Source organism: Coregonus lavaretus (genome assembly GCF_964263955.1).
Source record: "Coregonus lavaretus genome assembly, chromosome: 14".
Classification (NCBI taxonomy): Eukaryota; Metazoa; Chordata; class Actinopteri; order Salmoniformes; family Salmonidae; genus Coregonus; species Coregonus lavaretus.
Window position 1 is genome coordinate 37,822,078 of NC_140001.1, and position 13,347 is coordinate 37,835,424.

Below are 13,347 nucleotides of genomic sequence, written 5' to 3' on the forward strand. Positions count from 1 at the left end.
AGACTGACTGACTGACTGACTGACTGACTGACTGGCTGACTGAATGACTGATTGAATGACTGACTGGCTGACTGACTGACTGACTGACTGACTGACTGACTGACTGACTGACTGACTGACTGACTGACTGACTGACTGACCGACTGACCGACCGACTGACCGACCGACTGACTGACTGTCTGTGTCTGACCGACTGACTGAATGACTGGCTGACTGACTGAATTACTAACTGACTGAATGACTGACTGACTGACTGACTGAATGACTGACTGGCTGACTGAATGACTGAATGACTGAATGACTGATTGAATGACTGACTGACTGAATGACTGGCTGACTGACTGGCTGACTGACTGACTGTATGACTGAATGACTGACTGACTGACTGACTGACTGACTGACTGACTGAATGATTGAATGACTGACTGACTGAATGACTGGCTGACTGACTGGCTGACTGACTGACTGTATGACTGAATGACTGACTGACTGACTGACTGACTGACTGACTGACTGAATGACTGGCTGGCTGACTGACTGACTGACTGACTGACTGACTGACTGACTGACTGACCGACCGACCGACCGACCGACTGACTGTCTGACCGACTGACTGAATGACTGGCTGACTGGCTGAATTACTAACTGACTGAATGACTGAATGACTGACTGACTGAATGACTGAATGACTGAATTACTGACTGACTGACTGAATGACTGGCTGACTGACTGACTGAATGACTGACTGGCTGGCTGACTGAATGACTGGCTGACTGAATGACTGACTGACTGACTGACTGACTGAATGACTGACTGAATGACTGAATAACTGAATGACTGACTGAATGACTGGCTGACTGACTGACTGACTGAATGAATGACTGACTGACTGGCTGACTGACTGACTGGCTGACTGAATGACTGACTGACTGACTGAATGACTGACTGACTGACTGACTGACTGAATGACTGACTGACTGACTGACTGACTGACTGACTGACTGAATGACTGACTGAATGACTGAATGACTGACTGAATGACTGGCTGACTGACTGACTGACTGACTGACTGACTGAATGACTGACTGACTGACTGAATGACTGACTGACTGAATGACTGACTGGCTGGCTGACTGAATGAATGACTGGCTGACTGACTGACTGACTGAATGACTGACTGATTGACTGAATGACTGACTGACTGACTGACTGACTGACTGACTGACTGACTGAATGACTGACTGACTGAATGACTGAATGACTGACTGACTGACTGAATGACTGGCTGACTGACTGAATGACTGACTGACTGACTGACTGAATGACTGACTGAATGACTGAATTACTGACTGGCTGGCTGACTGAATGAATGACTGGCTGACTGAATTACTGACTGACTGACTGAATGACTGAATGACTGACTGATTGACTGAATGACTGAATGACTGAATTACTGAATGACTGAATGACTGACTGACTGACTGACTGACTGAATGAATGACTGGCTGACTGACTGACTGAATGACTGACTGGCTGGCTGACTGAATGACTGGCTGACTGAATGACTGGCTGACTGAATGACTGACTGACTGACTGAATGACTGAATGACTGACTGACTGACTGACTGACTGAATGACTGACTGACTGACTGACTGACTGACTGACTGACTGACTGAATGAATGACTGACTGACTGACTGACTGACTGAATGACTGACTGACTGAATGACTGAATGACTGAATGACTGACTGACTGACTGACTGACTGGGGTAACCCTATTTGGTGGCTCTACTCTAGTTTAGTCATCCCTTCACAGCACGGTGTCGTAAATCACACAATCTATATCACCTGGGGTGGCAGTGCATGATGCAACAATTATGCAATCATTTCGATTTCTTTTTGGTTTTGAGTAAGAGAAGGTCAATGGGTAAAAAGCCCCTAAACGACATGAAGAATCCAAAAAGAGGCCGGTATATTGCAGAGGTAACACTGTGGAGTAGATGTGGTGGAAAGGAATGGGCAGCAGGCGATCTGAGAGGGACTGGGCCTCTGTTGGAGGGCAGAAACATTTAGGTAGAACGGAAACACCTTGGTGATATGAATGAGGACTAAGGTCAGCCACGTCTCCTGAGAGCACATAAGATGTGAATATGTGTCATTGATGAAACACAGCTGCATACACACATAGGGTTGCAAAGGGTTTACCAGTAAACTACCAGAAATGTTGGTATCGTTCAAGGATTTGATGTAATCTATCACAAGACATCTAGTGGCCCTGTTGGGTACTTCCGGTTTATACAGGCGTCTGTAATTATCTCTGGCCCTCTGTGTGGCCTTATCACGTGAAATATATGAAATAATTAAATAAAAAATAGAATGAGAAAGCTGTAAAACATTATCCTAAATTAAACCATCAACTTAGTGAATACCATTGGTGTTTAATATGAGGGTTTCAGCATGAAATATCCTTTATATTTTATTAGTTTTTTTCTCAAACTTTTATTTATTTTACTGTCAGTATGTTTTGGCGTTAAACTGGTGGCAGTTGTGAAAAAAGTCAATAATTGGAAGAGTTGCAGAGTTCATTGAAAATAATGCCATTGTTGAATAGATACTTTTTTCATTAATTAAGCTAGTTCCTCTTGAACCATGTGGTCGATCCACTAGAAACTCATTGACAATATGGACACAGATATAAAAAATGAATACCATATATGAATACATTTGAAAAACAATTTTTCAAATATAAATTACCAAAGTTATGATAGATTGCCATAGATTACTGAAGATTCCGGTAACTTTGATAAACTACCGGTAGCTTTGCAGCCCTACACACACTTGCACTAGCGCGCACAAGTACACACACATTTTTGGTCCAGCTCGGGTGTTAATTTCACCCTGAGGCTGGGCGAGCGTTGACCCCGAAACGCTGCAACCTCGTGAAGTGTGGAATTCTTCAAGCCTGAGGTCGTAATGTGCTGTTTCCTGTAGAGAGAGGGGGACACAGGGAGAGAGGGAGAGAGAGAGATGAAGAGTGTGAGAGAGAGAGAGAGCGAGAGAGGGAGGAAGAGAGAGAGTATGTGTTTGTGTCTTTCTGCATTCCTCTTCTCTGCCCTACCCTCAAGTCGTTGTTGTAAACTCCAGAAGATTGGGTGGCATTCGGGCTTGGAATGTGTTCAGAACATTGGACTAGGAGTGTTTTTCCTCTTGCACCATTCTGATTGGTCAGTTTGTTCTCATCCTTTCTGTGACTCCTAGCAGACTGAAGCAACACTTAACTTGTCCTGATAACTGTATCATAATTCAAGTATAGTGTAACAAGTACTGCATTTATTTGTTGTTATACTGCACTTAGGACTAGGGTTATTGCTGGAAGTGCAGTATAACCATGAGTAATCACAATACATAACAGTACTTACACAAATCATTACATAGTAGTAATAAGAACATTGTCAAGTGCTAGCCAGACTTGTTAGTGCACTTTGAGAGCGTGTGCATGCTCTGTGTCCTCTAGTATAGTGTTGCGTGAGGCACTGTAGTGTGTAGTGACATTGACTGTAGTGACATTGGCCTTGTCCCATCCAGAAACAACCCATTAGTCCCCTATACCCTACACCCTAGGGCAGACCCTATACCCTACACCCTAGGGCAGACCCTTGTGTAGATCTGAGAGGACTGGATAGGTGCACGCAATACGGGGGAGATTCAGCCTATCCGAGGGAAATGTAGAGAGGTGTAACACCTAGCTTACACGCATCAAATCCTCTAAGCTCTACACTCGTGCCTACAGTCCAGGGGCTGTTTTTGGACAGGGCACACACACACAGTTCCATGAGTTGTAAATCAGTTCCATGCAGGTCTGTGTGTGTGTGAGTCGTGGTAGATGTGGGGAGCGGAGAGAGCAGCAGAAAGCATGTTTCCGTCCGTCTCTGGTTAGCTCAGGCCTGTTATTAATGATGCCGATTCTAAACACGCACTCAACCCGGATCAGATGGGAGCCCTGTGTTTGGGTCGGGGAAAAATCAAGTGTGTTTCCCTAATACGCTCAGACATGGCCCCCTCCCTCTATGTTGCTCTCTGGTCTGCCTGGGTGGTCTGGCCCCAGACAGAATAGCATGCTTATGTTCAACTTGAATACGACTACAATAGGCTGAAAATAGAACACCTATGCCTGGTTCATGTTTCATGAATTGTAGTCGAGCAATTCTTCAATTGGATTAGAGCATATAAAATGTAACAGATTTTCACACAGATTTTGATATGCTCTGTGTGGCAACCTCACCAGCTAAGGTTCTGGAGGCCAGAGGCAGTGATTTCTGGAATTAAAGCTAGAATCCGCATTTGGTGAAACAGCGCCACTGTTTGCCCCTGGGCCTTTGTTATGGTTTTGGTTTTGTTGATGAAACGGTGGAGAATGTACATATTCTGCTGTTCTATCCCCCGTGCAATGATGTCCAAGGGGAAACTAACAGTGCTTGTTGAAGTAGCTTCTTTGTTATCCCAAACGGACGTGGCAGTTTCACCAAATACGGATTCTATCTTTAAACAGGTTTAAGGACAAGACAGATCAACACGAACCTCGGCCATGCACAGTAGATCACCTGCTGGGTGTTGACAAACGGCGGCGATTCAACATGTACAGTAGAATCATTGGGAAATTAACAGAAAGTTACATCCGATGTTCTGTGGTTAGAGGCAATAGGATGGCCACCCGCTGCGAACGGCCTACATTCGTGTTGGTGTTTCTTGTCCTTTAGAGGCAGAGCTGGAGGCAATGATGTCTCATCCTAAAGGGAAAAATCCCCCCAAAATAATTGATTAGCGTTTTCTTGCAGCTTTCAGTGGATGTTAAAGGATGCCTGAGCAAGACAGTGGCCAGCAGGGTTGGAGGGCTTTGGGAGGTAGAGAGGAAGTCATAGCTGGAGCTGAAAGGTAATTGAATAACTGACGGTTATGGATGAAGACAGTCATGAAAATAAAATAACTGTGAAAACCGTTGAAATAGGCCTAAAGTCATTTTAGAATTTTGTAAAAATGTTAACGTAGATAAACTTTTCCTAGTAGCGGGAGTGTTTACTAATGATTATAAGTAATTGTTTTGCTAACTTACTCTGTCTATTAAACTGTCTACATCTCATCATTCCAACTGTCCTTTGATGCTCCAGCAGCTAATCCACTAGATACGCGGGGGTGTAGAGCAGATGACAAGGTTGTTCTGGCTCGGAGGCCTAGAATGCGCTAATGTTGTGTCAAATGGGCAATGCGCCAGTCCTCTCCAACCTGGCATGGTATCATTTGATACGGAATCTTTTCTTAATTTATAGACTAATCAACGCTGATCAGGCCTGGTCCATAGGCGAGACAAAAAATATTGCCGCCCTTGTATTCCCACAAAGTAGAATAGTAGGCCTATCCTAGGCTATACAGTGTGGGCCAGCAGTGCACTTTTATGAATGCCCCATGAGGTAGCCTACCATTTGTAAAACAAGCAATTTATAGTTAATCCCTGTCATTTGGTTACATTCATCTCTGGTAATGCATGTATTAATTACAGTAATTTAGAAATATTTGTTCTTGTGTCTGACACGCTGGTGGCTATGATTGATGGGTGCTTTTACAGGGGTGTGCGTGTGTGAATTGGCTGATTCTCTCTATAGGCCTATGTGTTCATTCAGAAAGTTTCCTAACGTAGCCTGTCTGGACTCCATCTCTTTCATAAGAATCAAACCCTCCTGTCATGATTTAATCTAGTAAAAGGCCTGTTTTCAGTAGCTTAGGCTACATTATTTCTCTCATTACGGCGTCCTCTCTTTGAAGGAAATATGTCAATGTCACTACCATCAAATGGCCGCAGCAGCAGGGTTTGTGACGTTATGCAAATATTTTGGGAAAAGTGGGAGAAAACCCATTGGACTTTGTTTGAATCGTTTTGTGCGTTGAAATAGGATTTGTATTTAAAAAAATATATGCAGAAAAGCCAACAGACAAGGACAAAGTAGGCATATCTCTTTATTTTGACTCTGTTAATGTTTTGTCAATATGAAAATGTGTCAGATCCTATCCAACCTGGCATTTCTTAATTTGTTTATTAATACTTATAAGTAATAACCTGATTAATAATAATAAAATGCCATGATAATAACGAAGTGTAATGGCTTGTTTCAAATATGTTTTTATCAAGAAGCATATCCATGTAAACAAGTGTACAAACAGAATTGTGACTTCCCTTTTTTGACCTCCCCCCTAAACGGTTACCTCGGTGACCGTGTACATTGGCCTGTCCAATTACCGTAACCTCACATTCCAAGACCGTCAAAGCCCTACTGAAAGGCTGCTTTTGTAGCTGGAGGGGCTCGGAGCTCACGCACAGGGCTTAGTCCCACCATGCTACCTAGTGAGAGAGGGAGGGAGGGATGAGTGTCTCCCTCCCTCCCTGTCACTGTAGGGCTGGGGAGCCAAATGCTGAGGCCGAGACTGGCCTTTTATGACACTGTACTGACATTCGAAGTAAATTAGAACAGGTTTTGGTAACATCAGTTAGTGTGACGGGGCTGACAAGGTCATCATATGCCTTATTGCTCTTTTAGGAGGGTTGATACCTTAGTCAATTTGATTGTATACTTTGTTATAAAAGGTGGAATGTACATGTTCGAAATCAAACCAGGTTCTGAAAGTTGTGTATGTAATATAATATCAGACTGAACGTGTGTGTCCTCTGGTGTGCAGTGGGCGGCAGGGTGAATCAGGAGCTGAAGTACACGCGTCAGAAGATGGGCGAGGAGGCCATGTTCAGTCCCCAGCTGATGATCCAGACGCCGCGGCAGGAGGGCGCTAACGTGCTCACTGTGGAGGCGTTACAACAACACCTGGACTCAGCTATCAGGGCCAGCCGAGTGCACGTTTACCTCTTTAACAGGTGACACACACACACCAGCCGAGTGCACGTTTACCTCTTTAACAGGTGACACACACACACCAGCCGAGTGCACGTTTACCTCTTTAACAGGTGACACACACACACCAGCCGAGTGCACGTTCACCTCTTTAACAGGTGACACACACACACCAGCCGAGTGCACGTTCACCTCTTTAACAGGTGACACACACACACCAGCCGAGTGCACGTTTACCTCTTTAACAGGTGACACACACACACCAGCCGAGTGCACGTTCACCTCTTTAACAGGTGACACACACACACCAGCCGAGTGCACGTTTACCTCTTTAACAGGTGACACACACACACCAGCCGAGTGCACGTTCACCTCTTTAACAGGTGACACACACACACCAGCCGAGTGCACGTTCACCTCTTTAACAGGTGACACACACACACCAGCCGAGTGCACGTTCACCTCTTTAACAGGTGACACACACACACCAGCCGAGTGCACGTTCACCTCTTTAACAGGTGACACACACACACCAGCCGAGTGCACGTTCACCTCTTTAACAGGTGACACACACACACCAGCCGAGTGCACGTTTACCTCTTTAACAGGTGACACACACACACCAGCCGAGTGCACGTTTACCTCTTTAACAGGTGACACACACACACCAGCCGAGTGCACGTTCACCTCTTTAACAGGTGACACACACACACCAGCCGAGTGCACGTTCACCTCTTTAACAGGTGACACACACACACCAGCCGAGTGCACGTTCACCTCTTTAACAGGTGACACACACACACCAGCCGAGTGCACGTTCACCTCTTTAACAGGTGACACACACACACCAGCCGAGTGCACGTTTACCTCTTTAACAGGTGACACACACACGTTCAAACAAATGATGTTTTAGATTAGTCAGAGCTGTTGTGTAAATGATATTTAGAACTCCTTCTTTTCAGACAATGGAAATTGGAACATTTATGCTACAAATCAGGAGAACTTGTTACCGAAGCTCATTTTATGGACCAGGTAAGCATGAGTGAACTGAGTTTGTCTCTCTCTTTCTAAACCAAACACTGCCTCTCATACAGAGGAATAGAATGTGATTAGTAGTTGTAGAGCGTCAGTGTTAACGTGGTGTCTGCTGTCTCCTGTTAGATCATTGAGAAGATGTTGTGATGTTGCTAATAATGTGATGTTCTAATAATGTGATGTTACTATAATGTGATGTTATAGTGTGGTGATTAGAGCGTCAGTGTTAACGTGGTGTCTGCTGTCCCCTGTCAGATCATTGAGAAGCTCCACCCCTGTCTCATCATCACGCCCCTGGACTGTTTCTGGGAGGGAGCCAAGCTCCAGTCTGGAATGGTCTACCTCCCGTGAGTACATAGTACACACATAACCTGCACACATCACAGTATACACATAACCTGCACACATCACAGTACACACATAACCTGTACACATCACAGTACACACATAACCTGCACACATCACAGTACACACATAACCTGTACACATCACAGTACACACATAACCTGCACACATCACAGTACACACATAACCTGCACACATCACAGTACACACATCACAGTATACACATAACCTGCACACGTCACAGTACACACATCACAGTGCACACATCACAGTGCACACATCACAGTGCACACATCACAGTACACACATCACAGTACACACCTCACAGTGCACACATCACAGTGCACACATCACAGTACACACATCACAGTGCACACATCACAGTACACACATCACAGTGCACACATCACAGTACACACATCACAGTACACACATCACAGTACACACCTCACAGTGCACACATCACAGTGCACACATCACAGTACACACATCACAGTGCACACATCACAGTACACACATCACAGTGCACACATCACAGTGCACACATCACAGTGCACACATCACAGTGCACACATCACAGTGCACACATCACAGTACACACATCACAGTACACACCTCACAGTGCACACATCACAGTGCACACATCACAGTACACACATCACAGTGCACACATCACAGTACACACATCACAGTGCACACATCACAGTGCACACATCACAGTGCACACATCACAGTGCACACATCACAGTGCACACATCACAGTACACACATCACAGTACACACCTCACAGTGCACACATCACAGTGCACACATCACAGTACACACATCACAGTGCACACATCACAGTGCACACATCACAGTACACACATCACAGTGCACACATCACAGTACACACATCACAGTGCACACATCACAGTACACACATCACAGTGCACACATCACAGTACACACCTCACAGTGCACACATCACAGTACACACATCACAGTACACACCTCACAGTGCACACATCACAGTACACACATCACACACATCACAGTACACACCTCACAGTGCACACATCACAGTACACACCTCACAGTGCACACATCACAGTACACACATCACACACATCACAGTACACACATCACACACATCACAGTACACACATCACACACATCACAGTGCACACATCACAGTACACACATCACAGTACACACATCACAGTACACACATCACAGTACACACATCACAGTACACACATCACAGTACACACATCACAGTGCACACATCACAGTACACACATCACAGTACACACATCACATCACACACATCACAGTGCACACATCACAGTATACACATCACAGTATACACATCACAGTACACACATCACAGTACACACATCACAGTGCACACATCACAGTACACACATCACACACATCACAGTACACACATCACAGTACACACATCACAGTACACACATCACACACATCACAGTACACACATCACAGTACACACATCACAGTACACACATCACAGTACAAACATCACATCACACACATCACAGTACACACATCACAGTACACACATCACAGTACACACATCACAGTACACACATCACATCACACACATCACAGCCTCTAGCTCTGGAAACCACTACTATCGACAGACATCTAGTGTCAGCTCATCTAACTGGGTGGATCTCCAAATGTTGCGCTCTGGGTTTTGGATTCTGTAGTGTTGAGTTCTGGAATATTCTTCGTGATCCGTGGCGGCAGGTAGCTTAGTGGTTAAGAGTGTTGTGCCAGTAACCGAAAGGTCGCTGGTTCTAATCCCCGAGCTGACTATCTGTCGATGTGCCCTTGAGCAAGGCACTTAACCCTAACTGTAAGTCGCTCTGGATAAGAGCGTCTGCTAAATGACTAAAATGTAAAATGTGATGTTGGAGATTGTATAACACTGGGATTTGGAGGTGTGTTTACCCACCACTCCTATTGGCTGCCAATCACACTCAAACCCAACTAATAGACACCCAACACAGACAAGTGGATTAAAGTGACCGACCTAAGAGAGAAACATTGTGTTGTGTAGCTATAGCTGGCATGCATATCGCTTGTCTCCAGCTCTGGGCCTCACTATTGTCTGGCCCTTCTGTTCCTAATAGCTCCCCACTACAGTGCTTCTCAGCAGACCTCTCTTTGTGTGTGTGTTTCCATTGCTACCTCCGACAATAAATAAGGATTTTACTATGTTCTGCTTGGGAGGCTTGGAATAATGACCCAAGCCTGGTTAAACACATACAATGTAGTCTAAACCAGAGAGAGCGAGAGAGAGATGTTTTGGATAGTTGTGTATGATCTTGGTCATTCTGGTGTGTCCCTCCCAATCTCCCCCTCCCCCTCCACAGCGGTAAGCCCCCTCTGCAGTGGACCAACTTTGACCCCAAGGAGTTCCTGACGGAGCTTCGGACTCTGAAGTTCCAGGTGGACAGCTGGGAGGAGATGCTGGAGAAGGCTGACGTGGGCCATGGCTACATGGACCGGCCCTGTCTCAACCCCCAAGACCCCGACTGTCCCCTCACTGCTCCCAACAAGAACACCACCAAGGTACACACACACACAGGATGCACAAACACACGTGTGCATACGCACACATCCATGTATATACTGTTTGTACACATGCATGCACACACCCATGCAGACACAGACCCATTGAGTATGCTGTTGTGTTGCAGCCCTTTGACGTGGCTCGAGTCCTGACTGGTGGATGCCATGGCCTCTCCAGGAAGTACATGCACTGGCAGGAAGAGCTGATCGTAGGGGGGACCACCAAGAATGGCACCGGACCACTACTCAGGTAAGACAGAGAGAGAGAGAGACAGACAGAGAGAGAGAGAGAGAGAGAGAGAGAGAGAGAGAGACACAGAGAGAGAGAGAGAGAGAGAGAGAGAGAGACAGACAGAGAGAGAGAGAGAGAGAGAGAGAGAGAGAGAGAGAGAGAGAGAGAGAGAGAGAGAGGGGGGGGGGGGGGGGGAGGGAGAGAGGGAGATAGGGAGAGAGGGAGAGAGAGAGAGAGAGAGAGAGAGAGAGAGAGAGAGAGGGGGGGGGGGAGAGAGAGGGAGATAGGGAGAGAGAGAGAGAGAGAGAGAGAGGTAGAGATAGAGAGAGAGAGAGAGAGAGAAAGAGAGAGGGGGGGAGAGAAAGAGAGGGAGAGAGAGAGAGAGAGAGAGAGAGAGAGAGAGAGAGAGATAGAGAGATATGAATGTTGGGTGGAGTGTGCAGGCTTTCTATTTATTGGGCAGTGTGTGTGAGTAGTGTCTCTGTGCGATAGAGTCTCTCTGTGAGTGTGTGTGTGTGTGTGTGAGCGAATGTGTACAGTGACTATCTAGTGTCCATGCAGCACAGCCAGAGTTGAGCAGGAACAGCTGGAGCTCTTAGATTCACTGGAATCTGCTAATGACTGCAAGATTTACTGCACTGCAACAGGCACACACACACACACACACACACACAGACCACAGGTCTGCCAATTAAAACACACTAACACACAGTAGGCCGTCTGAGGGCCAGGGTACATAAATGTGTACATAAACAAAGTGGTCTCTCCAAGTAACATTTAGGCTCCATCCCGAATGGTACCCTATTCCCTTAATAGTGCACCACTTTTGACCAGGGTGTGGAGGGCTCTGGTCAAAAGTAGTGCACTACATAGGGAATAGGGTGCCATTTGGGTAGCATACTTACTGTAGGTCAGAATGCACAGTAAGCACATTTATTTGTGATTATACAAATGCGCTGGAGATAATCTAATTAAAGTGCAGTTTAAAGTTGGCTTGCACTGGTTTTCTTTACTCTGAACACACACACACACACACTGAGTAGAGCGCGTTGTTTGTTTTTGTGGTTGTGTTTTTGCTTGGTTGGCAGGGATGGGCCATTAGGGGCCTGTGTGGGTGTGTGTGCATACTTGTGTGTGTGTGCTCACATTAGTATGCGTGGTCACTATTGCGGTGTGTGTTATATCGCTGCTCTACCCATGGGTCTGTTCAGGCTGCTGCTGCTTACAGGGCATTTAGCTGCCTGGCATGGCCTCTCTGGACCTGCCCACGGTGGTACTGCCCACAACACCTACTGCCTACATCACCTTAACAAGCTGCTGCCACTTTCATTACCCAGAATGCAAGCTAAAGTCAACCCAGGATCACTGTAGCATAATAGTAATATCCTTTTGCTTCCATTGCCTCTGGGGAGTTGGCATGGGTGTGTGTGTGTGTGTGTGTTTTCCAGAAATCCTGGTTGGAGGACTCTTGGATTTCCTGCTTATTCCCTCCTGATTCCGGGGATCTTCCAACCAGGATTTCTGGAAAACCTGGGCATTCTGGGATTGTTACCAGACTTGTGTATGTTGGAGGATATGTTCCCCACTGCCCTCTGCCTGTTACAGTCAACTCAGGACACTATCCTATGGAGAGATGATGTACTGTGGACGGTTGTGGAGCCTGTGTGTGTATCTGACCTATGTTCTCTCTGTCCTGTGTGTGTGTGTGCGTGCGTGTGTGTGTGTATGTAGTGCCCAGGCGTTACAGACCATGTTCCAGCTGATGACTCCTAAGCAGATGTTTGAGCACCTGAAGGGCTATGATGAGGTGTCCCATATCAACTGGAACCAAGACAAGGCTGCCGCCATACTGGAGGCCTGGCAGAGGAAATACTCAGAGGTAAGACTGTGTGTGTGATGTGTGTGTGTGTGTGTGTACAGTGGAGTATACTGTACGAGGGGCCTTACAGAGAGAAAGAGGGGCATTCCTGTGTAAGGCAGACGTAATGTGCACATTCCAGCCCCTGTTCTTCCCTCCTCCTCCCCATTCCTATCCCCCTCTCCCTCTCCCCACCCCCCCCCCCCCCCCCTCCCCTCTCCCCCAGTCCAGTTGCTCCTGTGTGGGCCTCAGAGGGAGAGGGGAGAGGACAGGGGGAAAACAGTTCCTCTCTGCCTTAGTTTGGAGGCAGCACTAGCATCAGCAGCAGCTTATGTGATTGAAGGCACTAGCAATGCACTGCAGATGTATCATGGCAGGGTTTTCTCCATCCTGCTGTGGG

At 46.3% G+C, this 13,347-nt stretch overlaps 1 protein-coding gene across 1 annotated transcript in view; it reads left to right on the forward strand.

The window, feature by feature from the left end:
- The window catches only part of ptch1 (patched 1), a gene marked incomplete at its 3' end in the record, with an annotated part of 63,848 nt that overhangs the window by 19,346 nt on the left and 31,155 nt on the right, over positions 1-13,347 (forward strand). Inside the window, exons 3-8 of the mRNA XM_084176863.1 lie at positions 6,728-6,917; positions 7,857-7,926; positions 8,185-8,276; positions 10,659-10,857; positions 10,986-11,107; positions 12,821-12,968. Coding sequence (XP_084032989.1) covers positions 6,728-6,917; positions 7,857-7,926; positions 8,185-8,276; positions 10,659-10,857; positions 10,986-11,107; positions 12,821-12,968 — 821 coding nt within the window. The remainder of the gene's footprint in view (positions 1-6,727; positions 6,918-7,856; positions 7,927-8,184; positions 8,277-10,658; positions 10,858-10,985; positions 11,108-12,820; positions 12,969-13,347) is intronic.